Here is a 13,195-nt window from a genome sequence, read left to right as displayed (position 1 = left end):
GTGACATTACACATAATGACTTTGTCTTTCCCATTTTTTCCCATTAACTACTGCCATTGGCTAATTTATTCTGTTACAGAGTTGTAGCCACTGGCCAATCCTTCTCTAGGACCTCTTATCAGCAAATTGATAATGCTTATCAGTTCAACACTACATTGCAGAAAATTATTGATTTTTAGGCATGGAGCGTATAACTGATAGAGGTCTAGGGACAACCATTCTAATTTCTTCTCTACTTTGTCGCTAATGACTTTTGGACATTCAGTCTTGCTATTAAAGGCTATACTAGAGTCTTTACACTATTTACTTTGTACAGCACAGATAAAGGTTATTTTGATAGATTTCTAGTCTATATATTCAAGCAGGCTCCAAAATGAATACTTGTCAAGTGCCAAATGCAAGTAAAAACTGGCTTCGGCCAATTAGTTACTCCAGTTGACTTGTGACTTTATTTGGAACTGCTCAACTCATCTTTAAAACCCAGATTTATTTATTCACGGACATTTTGGCCTCATGGACTTTGTCAAGATATGCCGTGAGGCCGAAACGTTGGGAAATAAACAAATCTGCTTTGCTAAAATGAGTTGTGCGATTATATTTTTCCTTATACTGTATATGTACTATGTTTTTCACCTCAAAATGTAAGGTGTGCAACTAATTTAACTGTTTTTCTATAATAGGAAGTGCAATATTAAATGGTTTAAAGAATGCAAAGACAAACAGTTTGCTAAAGTAAAAACACTTGTCGTGACTAACAACGTCTACTGTACCTCAGTAGAAAATATGCCAGGTTTATCTAGAACAATTTTATGGCTGGTAATAAATATTCATGGCTGGCACTTTTTCTCAATTCCCCTGTCATTGGCAGGTATGGCAAAAAGTTCATTTTGGACCCTGTATTCAAGTTTTAGTTGTCTGGTTTACATTCTCAAATTGCATAAAATCCATCAAAGGCAATTTCTTGAGTTCATTGCATAGACTCCTTATGGCCATTATTTGCTGTATGATGCACACTAGACAATACAGAAAGGCAGGCAATGCAATGCATGTAAACGCACACACACATGTAGGTAGCCCAAATGGGATGTGTTAAAGCTGTCTGTTTTCAGTACGAACAAGGGAAGCTTCCAGGACTGATACTGCATCACAGTTTTACCGGAATATACCCAATTTATGAAAAGGAAAACAGTTAGCAAACCATTACAGTGATGATTCACCATTTATTTACATACAAATGACATAATAACAGGACTTATTAATTCAGGAAGAGTGAAAAAGAGCAGAAAAATGGAGTGGAATTATTTATTTCTGTAAATGAGATAAAATGCATATTACTGAGCAGGGAGCCCTGTAGAACGTGACAGTGAGAGGCAGAGTAATTTGAGAGGGTATGTTTAGGCAGACATAATGATTTACAGTTAATTTCAAAGCATTACCTGATACACAGGATCCTCCACATCTTCTTCCAAAATGGTCTGCAGGAGTGATTGCAAAGAGGGGATTGGAGGTCAAAGAAGGAAAGAACAAGCGATAGGAGGAGGTGTGAAACATGATAGGGGAAGAGAAATATATTTTTTTCTCACTTACTTGACTTACTACAGACTTTACTGAATTTATGTTTCTCATGACTAGACTTTCTATTAGTCATAATACAAAAATGAGTTGACTCATAGAGTTTGGTGTGTTGTATAAAAAAACAGAAGCACATTTTTAACATCTGGCAATGGAAATAGGAACAAAGATGTAACTTGCACAGCCAGAGAGGGGTGATTTGGTCTTAATTGAGAAAGCAGTGTGAGGAAAATCAACCCGTAGATATGCATCTGTCTGCAGAGGCTCAACAGACAGAGAGATGGAGGGAGATAGAGAGGAAGTGGAAAGAGCTGCCTTATATGAACCTAATCATGATATTCTCTGAAATAAATAATACATATGCCATCTCGGAAATGGCTTTGTTTTCTATATATATTCAACCATTTCTATTCTATATTTCATCACATTTCGTGTTGAGTTGTTTATTTGTTGTTTCTGTTTTATGCTGCTCTCGCTCGTGTGCTGATGTACTGTATATGCGGGTGTATATATGACTGAGCAATAATGGCGTGTTAGACATTCTGAATTCTCTTTGGGATTTTGTGTTTATGTGAGTGTAAATATTTCATACGAGTGTGTGTTACCTGATAAACAGCTTGTTCACACTGCTTGTCCTTCTGAGCTTTCTTCTCAATCTCCTCCCTCTGCTTAATCTCATAAATCAACTGGAAAAGGTCACGGAGGTCAAGGATCACCGGCTCAGCCTGGGAATAGATGGGAGAGAGAGATAGTTTTACCGATTTATAGAGAGACAAAGAGTATGTCAGAGAGAGGAAGAGAGGAGAAGTTGGAGTAAGATTCTATAATGGTGGTCTAAGCCTTTCTTACATCATTTACAAAAGGGGATATTGTAGAAGTATAAAGTCACAAACATGCAGTTTAACAGTTTTTACCATTTGTTAAAAAAACCAACAACAACAATATACATAATTTGCAAGCTTCAAAATAACATAATGTCACAGTCAGGGAACTGTCTAGGACCTTGCCCTTCTTATTCTTCTTCAGTATTCAAAAATTAATGGTCATGCACCTAATGCATATTATGTATGGAACTGACTACTGTAATAGAATCTTAAAGGAAAAAAAAATATTTCTAAGTCAAATATTTACTCATAAAAATACAAAATATCAAATTAAAACATATTAACTTAAAGAATGTATTAATTCTAAATATTCAGAAGTATGCAACCTTAAATATTCAAATGATTAATATAACTTAATATTAGAAAAAGGCTTAAAAAAAAAAAAAATTAACCTATTATGACTCTAACAGAATACTGTAACTTTTGAATCTTATAGGGTTCCACACCTTTTGACCAAGGATTTTCCATGATTTTCACATTAATTTTCCAATCAGTCGTGATTACTGAATAACATTTTTAAAATAATTGTATTTTATTTTCAGAGATTGCACTCACAAAGAGCAATTTCTAGCTAAGAAACATGTACTGTATATTTACTATAGAAATTTCCATGACTTCCACCATTACTTTTTAAGATTTTAGTCATGTCCATGACTTGTCCAGGCCTGGAAATTTTGGTTCACTATAAGCAATGCATGATTTAATTTAATTTAAACTGACTGATCTCAGATCAGGAGACTCTGTCTGTAAAGGGTTAAACTTTTGACACACTGAGTCATGTGACAAAACAATATGGCACAACGATCACAGCGGAGTTTGTCTTTAGGAGAAATGCCAACAAAACTACATCTTGCAAGAAACCTAATTAAGTTTTTACACTGAAACCTGTTCGAGTCTCTAGTTTCATCCGTTATGCCATTTTTTTTTATTTGAGCAATATATTGCGAAACACCATGCTGCAAAATTAAGTGTACACTAATGTGTACTTTAGCGCATTTTTTTTCCATAAAAATCCTATATTTACTGTGCATTATCACATTGAAAAATCCACATTGGGAACCCTGATCTTCAAACAATATTTTCAATAAGGATCCATATTGAAGATCCAGTGTATCGCCTCTACGTTTCTTCAAGCACTTCAGACAATAACTATAGTATAAAAAGAAGTGGACCTCTTAACCTCTGCTTCTGGTGCTCTTAAATCTGCCAGATGAGAGGTGACAGAACAAAGTGCTCTCCATTTGAAAGGGTTGGGTTGGATCAAACTTCACTCTTTTTGAAGTTAGCATCCATGTTAACATTAAAAATGCATCTCCTGTCTAGTGCTGCATAAATGTCACTAATATCTAAAAACAATTCTCATGGATAAAAATGTGGTGAACATTTGCCCTCAAACTTTGCCGAGGGTATTTTTCTGCTGCCTACTCCAGCAGACTCACATTACACAATAAGGCAATATAAGCAGACGTGGGAAAGAAAAAGAGCGTTTGCAGGAAATAAAAGAAGAGAGAAAGAAATGAGGGAAAGAAATTGAAAGTATAAGCGAAAGGAGGGGTGGAAGTGAAAAAAAGGGCACTTGGACTTGTACTATGGAAATACCATGATTTTTGGGACATGTGCCATGGTAATACCATGCTTTTTGGAAATGCACCATGGAAATAACATGATTCCCTGTATATGTACCATACTATAGCATTCGTTGACATACCTTGGACTATCATGAAAATACCATGGTAGATGAATATTGAAATAATTCCGAACCATGGCATATTTCAAAGTACCATGGTATTCCCGTACTATATCTGTACCATGGTACTGCCATATTACTTAAGGGTAGAAAGAGGGAGAAAAGGAGAGACAGACGTGAAGAAACAGGAAAAAAAACAAAAAACATGACAACATGAGATTTCAGAAATTAATAATTGAAAGCAGACCAACATTGTGGAAGGAGTGAACAAACATTGTTCTTAGATGGGAAAGAGAAATAGTGCATATAGAGGTTGCAGGATTTTCCTTTATCCTCTTGTGATATGGAGCACTGGGTCACCTGTAGTTCAGAGTGAGAGAGCGATGGCTGTGAAGGAGAGAGGATGACATATTCTCATCGACCCGGTATAGAAATCCACTGAGCAACTGCCGCTGCACACTGCAGACCAGAGCAATGCAGCAACAAAGAAAAGCACCAGAAACCAATAAAACATGGGAAGAGAGCAGGGGTACATTAATGCACATGCTTACACGGGCTGAAGCCCAGTGGCCCCCAACTCTCATTGGAGATTTACCATATACCATATACGCCACCATATACTCCCCTGTCGACGTTCGCGGGAGGAGAGCATCTAAACATGTTCAGCAGGACACGCTGATATAAACACGAAGACCCAACAGTGAAAGCCATTCATATAGAACATCTTCATAGAATAACAGTGCATATTAGTTCTGCTTTAAAAAAATCTAAATCTCCACTGGACACTCTAATGTATTAGCCCCTCTAGGGCAAACCCTTGAGGATCATGTGATGCCCGCCACCACCCAACCAGCCAATCATGAGTGATGGGACAATGAGATCAGTCATCCTGGGGTAAGTCTGTATGTGCAGAATCTGTTGCCTCCATTTGGGAACATCACTAGTGCTATAGTGATGATGGAGAATGGATGGAGCAAGGGGTGCAGACTTGCCTACTTCTCCTCCCCTGAAGATGGCAACAATGTGCTGGCGACGATGAATGGCCAATCTGTGGGCAAAAGGCGGTTGAGAGTCGCTCAGTCCCAGAGAAAAATCCAGGACTGTGCTCACACGACAATACCTGACGTCATCGTCGAAGCGATTTGGGAGGAGAGCTCTGCCACTGTGATGACACTGCAGGACAGCTCAGCAATTACACTGCCTGTCCTGTGCATCAACCAGCCTAAGCATCAACCTGGAACTTTTGTGGCCTCCAATCTACAGTTTGTAAGCCGCATGAGTGTCTGCCCAGCTACCGTAACCAGCTTGGCCTGATCCAACGCAGCACTTGACGGGATGCAATGGGTGTCCACCATTAGGAAGACAGTCTCCGCCTGGTCTCTGCCACTCTGCTGGACATTTCGAAAACTGAGATTCTCCGGATGATGTTGTCTCCTGTGGCTCTTGGTCAGATGAATGCAGCTGTGTTAATGCTTGAATCCCAACAAGCCAACAGCAACAACATGACACATATCATTCAGATCCAACCCACTCAGGCTGTTATTCCACACTGCCAGCATCTCCTCCCAGTTATTAAGCACATCATCAGTCTCTGGGCCCTGACACAGCTAAAGCTGTGATGGTCTTGTGAAAGAAATTCAGCTGTATCCTTGTATTGAGTAAGAGAAAAAAAATTTTTGTGGCATTTTGCAAAATATATTTTACTGTATCATAAAATATAAATACAACATGGATTAATAATAATAATAATAATAATAATAATAATAATAATAATAAATACATAAATGGTGCATGTGTTTCTTTTTTGGTTTTTGCATAAATAAATAAATAATTTGTTACATTAAATTGCTGAAATTAAAGATACAAAAAGAGATGTTAGCAGATAAGGAACTTCATCCAGATTTAGCCATTAATTATATAATTTTTTACAATTAATTTGTTAATATTTATATTAAAATTTACTTTTTCAATTAACTTTTTAAATAAAGGCATCAGCATATTCATGTTTTTGCTGTGGTATTGGTATGAAGAATCACAACTTTGTTGGGCCCGACATCAGATCGACAACAGGTAAGTAATATTTTTCTTTCTAATGTTTCATCTTTTCATGACTGTTTGATAATTCTGATTTATGGTGCAGCATATGCTACAGTACCTGGGCAAGGATACTGATTTATAAACTTTTCATGTGTGCAGCTAAGGTAAGTCTTGATTATTATCACTGTTGTCATGTATATGACTACACAACACATGCAGCCCAAACGCATTATTTCTCATTTACGTTTGTCAGGTATGGCTACATGGTTAATGAATGGGTACTTACAGACTGAGCGGTTTTGATGGCCACAAATCTGTGGTTTCCCTCTTTTCCACTCACATAACCAAAGGCTCGGTGGTCCGTGATATCCTTGGCGATATAGGAAATCTCATGGACTGCATGATGGTGCTGAAGAACCTGAGGACAAAAGCCAGAGTCAGTTCAGAGCTACAGAGTTGAAAATACCCAATATGAGGAGAAACTGTTTAGCTCTGATATGAGACATTTAAATAAAAAAAAAAAAAAAAAAAAAAAATAAGAAGTTGCCTTAAGTTAGTGCAAAGAATCACTCAAATTTGATTGTCCCCCTGCCCTTGCCACAACTGGTCTGCATTCAAACTGTGTTATATTATAACTGAATGGTAGTACCACCAGAAACTGTTTAGCATTGTTGCCAGGCAACAAAGCTTTAAATGTAAAAGTTATAAATGAAGAACAGTTTCATTTTGCTTTTATTAGCTGTTAAAAACAAAAAATATAAAACTATTGATTTAAAGTGGATGATTATATGTATGCGATCAATATACTTTAAATATACAGCAAAATATTCATATATATAAAAATGTAGTAGTTTCAGAGTGTAGAGACACCAACTAGGCTCCCTTTCGTAGGAACTCGAGCTGCGTAATCACATTGGGACACGCCCTGAGTGTCACGTGGTCTGAAGCCCTTGTACAATCACACCAATTTATTGGCTGGTGGTGCTTAAGCAATGCCCTTATAGAGCTACGTCACAGGCTCCAAAAAAGTGCTCGATTTGGCACCATCGAGTCAGATTTTCTGTTCTTCAGTGCATGATCTCGTCTGGCCCCTGTTGTACCAACAACTCACGTTGAAGCGAGGATCATTATTATTCTCCCTTTTGAGTGGCAACACAGGATGGAATTTTGTGCTTACCTCCGTGCACGTGGTTCATCATCGGTGAAGATTCCTACGACATGCATGTCACCTGTCTGGGGTTTCTCCAACGCGGCCTCAGTGCGATTTAATAAACATAAGGACGCTCCGTGAAAGGCTTGCCTCCTTCAGAAATTTGGTCAAGCCACGTGCTGGTGCAGGCCGCAAGTCTGCCAGCGCCACATGGCCGTGTGACTCGCAAGGCCTATCAGACTTCAGGCCAGGTGGTTTCGGCTTTGCACACACTGGCAGTATTGCAAGCCTACCAGGCCCATTTTATGAGGGATTTAGGCAAGGGAGCTGGACTGGATGCTGAGGCCGTCATGGAATTGTGCCGAGCTTCTGACTTGGCGCTAAGAGCTACCAAACATATTGCTCATGCTGTTGGTCGGAATATGGTGGGCCTCGTGGTGGCAGAATACCATCTGTAGCTTACACTCACAGATATTTGTGACAAGGACAAGGCCTTTCTAATGAACGCCTCTGTGTCACAATCCGGATTGTTCGGTGATGCAGCCCAGTCAGTGGTGGAAAAATTCAGTGCTGTGAAAGAGCAGACTGCCGTGTTCCAGCAGATGCTTCCTCACAGAGAGAGAAAAAAGCCCACTGCAGCTCCGGTGCATTCACGTTCGGTATCTTCGCAACATCCCACCAAAGAGCCACATAAGGCACCGGACACGAATTTTGCACCCCCTCAGAAAGATTGGGGTCCTCGTTCATTCCTGCCATCACAGGTGCGTCCGCGTAGGCATTTAGATGTTGGACCAGCCCCTTTTAAGTGGCCGGCAGGACACCAGAAGCAAGCCTGATGGACTAGCTGTGAAATTAAGGGTGAGCCCCAGTTCGGTGAATGAAACCAGACCATGCAAATATATCCGTGTCGTTCCTGTTTGCCCTTCGGACAGCATCAGGTTGAGTTAGCCATTGTTCATGCCTCGAACACCCGACAGCCAGAATATAGTTCAGTTTCCCCCTGCAGCTTGCGCTGGGGAGCGAAAAATAAAAAACACATTCCGTTCAGCCTCTATCTCCATGAACAAGGGTCTTGAGACATGCATAACATAATTCGATGTTCATCAAGCACACACAGTGAACATAAGCACCACACGTTGTCCCCCCATAAAGAATGCTGGGGCGCTGTGGCGAACTTGTTTTCTCAAATAAACATTCCCCCCAATGTTCATAAATTTTTCTCTGTTCAAAATACCAGGGACAAGGGATAAGGTTAATTCCCTTCAACCAGCCACAGTATTGGAGGAGCGAAGGCTTCCCTCTGCTGTGCCGCTGGTTCTGGGTCAGTGGCCAAATGTAAGCCAAGCACGCCAGCAAATGGTTACATGTCACGTTGCAGGCAAAAGCCATCCATTAATCCCTCTGTCCTCCCGTCTGTCGGCTTGGCAGCAGCTGAAGGGCATTTTGAACTGGGTACTTCGAATGATAAAACTTGGTTATGTAATTAAATTCAGACAAACTCAATTCAATTCAGGTTTTCCCTCTTGCCTCTGGCACCGCTGGGCATCGATGTGTTGGCGCATCAGTGGCCGACAACGCGTCTTTACGCATTCCCACCGATCAGTCTGCTGCACGCAGTTCTGCAGAAAGTTTGGGAGGATCGTGTTCGGCTTCTGTTAGTGGTGCCGTTTGGCCATCTCAAGTATGGTTTTCGACTCTGGTCTCTCTCATGGAGGAAATGCCTTGGGAGATTCCAGTCAGAACAGACATGTAGTCTCAGGCTCGGGGAAGCATTTGGCCAGACTTGTGGAAGTTATGTGTATGGCCCCTCAATGAGGCACTCTTTTGAATGATGGGTTATCCCCCAATGTGGTTGATACCATTCTGAATGCTAGAGCTCCATCATCTAGGAAGCTTTATATGTTCAAGTGGCATATTTTTGCTTCTTGGTGTACAGTGGGAGGTGAAAATCCAGTTCACTGCCCTGTTGGTACAGCGCTTTTTTTGCAAGAGTGTTTTGGGTCCGGGGTTGCCCTGGCAACACTTAAAGTCTATGTTGCCACTATAGTGGCTGAACATATGCTTATCAATGGATTCTCTGTCGGTACACATTCTCTTGTCTCTCGTTTTATGCGCGGGGTACACAGGCTTAGACCTTTTTATCCCGTCTGTGTTCCCTTATGGGATTTATCTGTTGTTTTATAGGTGCTCTCAGGTGCTCCGTTTGAGCTGTTGGCAACAGTCACTGATAAGTTTATTACTCTTAAAATGGCCCTGCTAGTAGCATTGGCATAGTTTAAAAGGGTTAGTGATTTGCATGCCCTGTCAATCAATCCTGTATGTATGGATTTTGCACCAGGGTGTTCAAGAGTGGTGTTAAAACCTCATTTGGGCTATTTTTCCAAGGTCGTTTCTACATAATTTTGCTCGCACTTAATTTTCAGGCTTTCTATCCTCCCCCATTTGAGTCGGAGCAGCATGAAAGATTTTATATGCTTTGCCCAGTTCAGGCGCTTCAAGTTATGTTGACTGTACTAGCCAGTGGCGTAAGTCAGAGCAGTTGTTTGTGTGCTTTGGTGGCCGCAACAGGGGTGTTTTGGTGTCAAAGCATAGACTGTCTCATTGGCTTACTGATACAATTTCAAGTGCTTACGAAGCACGCGGTTTACCTTCGCCTTTGGTTATTGGTGCCCATTCTATGAGGAGCATGGTGTCCTCATGGGCTTTGGCTAGAGGTGTGTCCTTGAAGGACATTTGTATGGCGGCAGGGTGGTCCTCTCCGCATACATTTGTTAGATTTTGTAATCTGGATGAGGGTTTGACTCCTTCCCAGGTTCTCTCTGTTGGAACAGGAGTAAACTCATAATTTTCTTTCAGTTTTATTCAGATGCTTTAGCTCACTTGTGCCGCTATATGCTTGCCACAAGAGTGTAGACAGTTGGCAGCTACTGCTCACGTGGCATGAATGTATATCTTTCCCAATGCGATTACGCAGCTCGAATTCCTATGAATGGGAAAGTCTTGGTTACATGAAACTTAACTCTGGTTCCCTGTGTGGGAACGAGATTCTGCGTAAGCTGGCCATACTCTCTAGCAGCTGCATAGGCTCGTGCCTTCCTGCAGAAAATCTGACTCGGTGGCACCAAAGTGAGCGCTTTTATGAAGCCCATGACCTAGCTCTCTAGGGGTGTTGCCTAAGTGCCACCAGCAAATAAATTGGCATGATTGTACAAGGGCTTCAGACCACGTGACACTCAGGGCATGTCCCAATGTGATTATGCAGTGTCTCGTTTCCACTCAGGGAACCAGGGTTATGTTTCACGTAACCGAGACGTTTTTTCATTCAGACTGATTTATGGAATTTAACGGTCACTCTTTTGCTGCAATTCCCTGATTGGTAGATTTTTCCCCTGCGGATCTTGGGTACGCAAACGTAAGTGCTGGCAATCAGCTGCCAACAAGACAGCGCATGTGAACTGAATTGAGAGTTATTGATACTGTAGAAAAAAAGGTATAATTAATTTATATATATATTTCTTACATTCAAATATATTGTTAAAATATAATATGTTTTAATGTCAACAGCACCATGTAAAGCCCAGCACCATGTAAAATCAAACAGCTTTTATTAGGCTACTGATAAAACTAGATCTTCATCTCATGCACATCTACATAATTTTTAACATATTTTTCAAAAGTACTATTCACTATTGAAAGGTAAAACTATTTAATGAGGAAAAAATAAATAAGTGCACCTTTAAAATGCAGGGACTGCAACTGAGTCCATCAGAAACAGCCTTCAAGCACTGAATGGACATTAAAATGAAGGGGGCATTAACCCAAAGAGGGGGTTGGAGGAGACAAATAGGTCACGAGCTCAGAGCGAAAACTCCTGGCTGATGGCTAAAACTCCAGGTCCTCTGCGCTTGTGTCAGCCTCCTGCCTCTGAAGAGCAATCATCTGCTCAAATCTACTGCAAGTGGCAATCTTCCCCTCACCACCCACTTCATCTAGAGTCATTAAAACATCACTAACACAATACACACACCACACGACACAAGCACGGGGGATGAGAGATGCATCCCCCAGGGTTTGGCAGTTAACTCAAGAGTTTTCACAGTGGATGACATCTTATGACAACCCATTTGATTGCGAGGTGCTATTTTCCATGCTTAAATATGAAGTATTGTCAGTGACGTGTTAAACAAACTTTGAGAACGAGGTTTCCTTTGTTTAAAAAGTTTCAAATGAGGTTAATGGGTAAAGACAGCTTTCATAGCTTCATGTTTGCATGCTTAAAGGAATAGTTCACCCAAAACTGAAATATTCTGTCATAATTTATTTATTCACCCTTATGTGTTCAAAACCGTATGACTAAATTTTGGTCTGTTAATCACACAAAGCTTTGGTATGGCTTTAGGAGACATGGAATATAGCGCAAAAGTGGTGTGAACCACTTCTATGATACTTTTATGGCGATTTCTTGTCATTTTTGAGCTTCCCCAGTCCCCATCCACCTTCATTAAAGGGATATTACGGGTTCAATATAAGTTAAGCTCACTCGACAGCATTTGTGGCATAATGTTGATTACCATAAAATTTGACTCATCCAACCTTTTCTTTAAAAAAAAGTAAAAATCTGGGTAAGAGTGAGCCACAATATTTGAATTAATCAAATAAATCCAATAATAATGATGCTACTAATTTAATTTACATAACTGTATTATTAAGTAGCATGACAGTAGCTTAGCTGTTTTCAAAATAGTGGAGTTTTTCCATTAAAGACCTCTTTTCCCAACAAGTAATATGCCACTTTGCTTGCACACGCAGGTTTTCGGTCAAGCGAGGAGAGGTAATAATCACATGGACTCTCTCTCCCTCAAGTAGTGTTGGGAAGTCCAATTCATTTTACTGAATCAGTTTCTTCTGACGATTCATTTTAATTCCTGAGGAGAAGTCCCTGTGTGGCATTATACGTCTCCTTTTTTGTTGCTTCTCCAAGACTGGTTTCATCAGTGGTGACATTCACAGCTAGGTCAGACTGTTTGTTTTGGATACAATTACTTTATGCAGAATGAAATTCCATTTCATCCATTATATTAACTAGAAAGATAATTTGAGGCTCCCCAGCAAATAAATTGCTTGTTTTCTTTCTTTCTTTTTTTTTTTTTTTTTCAGGAATGTTGCTTGTAAAACAAAATGAAACCCTCCCACCAAATGAAGACTTTAATCTTTCAAGTGCTTTTCTGGGTTTTAGATGCAAAATCTTTGGCGTCTAACAGCGTTTCCATTCCTTCTGGGCAGTTTCAGATTGGAAGCATAGAAAATCCTTGAAAGATTAATTACTTGTGTGCTATTCAATGGCAGCCTCCCTCTAACTAGTTCACAGAATTAAATGTTTGCCACAAGCTTGCACAACGAGTCCCGTCTTATCACAACACATGAACGGCTTTCCATCATAATGACCTATAATCTGCAGGTCATTCACACACAGAACACCATAGAGCAGCACTAACGGTGACAGCAACAGTGCGCTACCTCCATCATTACAACACATTTCTAGATTGCTTCCTTTTGTGGCTCCAACCTTCTTATTGTCTCTTCTTATTCACACTTTTTCATTCATTCAAATCATCAAAGCAACCCTAATACCTCAGACATCACCCCACTGCATTGGCAATGACACTGTTACCATGGTGATGAAACAAACAAGCATCACATTTCCAAGACCTCTGAGCTACAGAGGTTAGAAAGGGGACACATTAGCTGTGTTCCAAAACCTAGTCAGCTGCTTACCTTTCCAGCATTTTAAGCAATCATAGGTGTGCTCCCAAGGTTAAGGCTATTCGAAAAGGTAGACAGCAACAATTTCCTGCCTTCTAAGAT

General features: G+C 40.2%; 1 protein-coding gene across 3 annotated transcripts in view; it reads right to left on the bottom strand.

Annotated features, from left to right (window-relative positions):
- Positions 1-13,195, bottom strand: part of LOC127410383 (disabled homolog 1-like) — a 224,314-nt gene that overhangs the window by 43,688 nt on the left and 167,431 nt on the right. For all 3 annotated transcript variants that reach the window (XM_051645619.1, XM_051645621.1, XM_051645622.1), the window contains exons 5-7: positions 6,467-6,598; positions 2,178-2,297; positions 1,437-1,475 (exon numbers count right to left, since the gene is read on the bottom strand). In XM_051645619.1, the coding sequence (XP_051501579.1) occupies positions 1,437-1,475; positions 2,178-2,297; positions 6,467-6,598 (291 nt within the window). The remainder of the gene's footprint in view (positions 1-1,436; positions 1,476-2,177; positions 2,298-6,466; positions 6,599-13,195) is intronic.

Source organism: Myxocyprinus asiaticus, chromosome 19, assembly GCF_019703515.2.
Source record: "Myxocyprinus asiaticus isolate MX2 ecotype Aquarium Trade chromosome 19, UBuf_Myxa_2, whole genome shotgun sequence".
NCBI classification, from domain to species: domain Eukaryota; kingdom Metazoa; phylum Chordata; class Actinopteri; order Cypriniformes; family Catostomidae; genus Myxocyprinus; species Myxocyprinus asiaticus.
The sequence above is the reverse complement of the archived record's forward strand: the minus strand, read 5'-3'. Positions and strand labels throughout refer to the sequence as shown.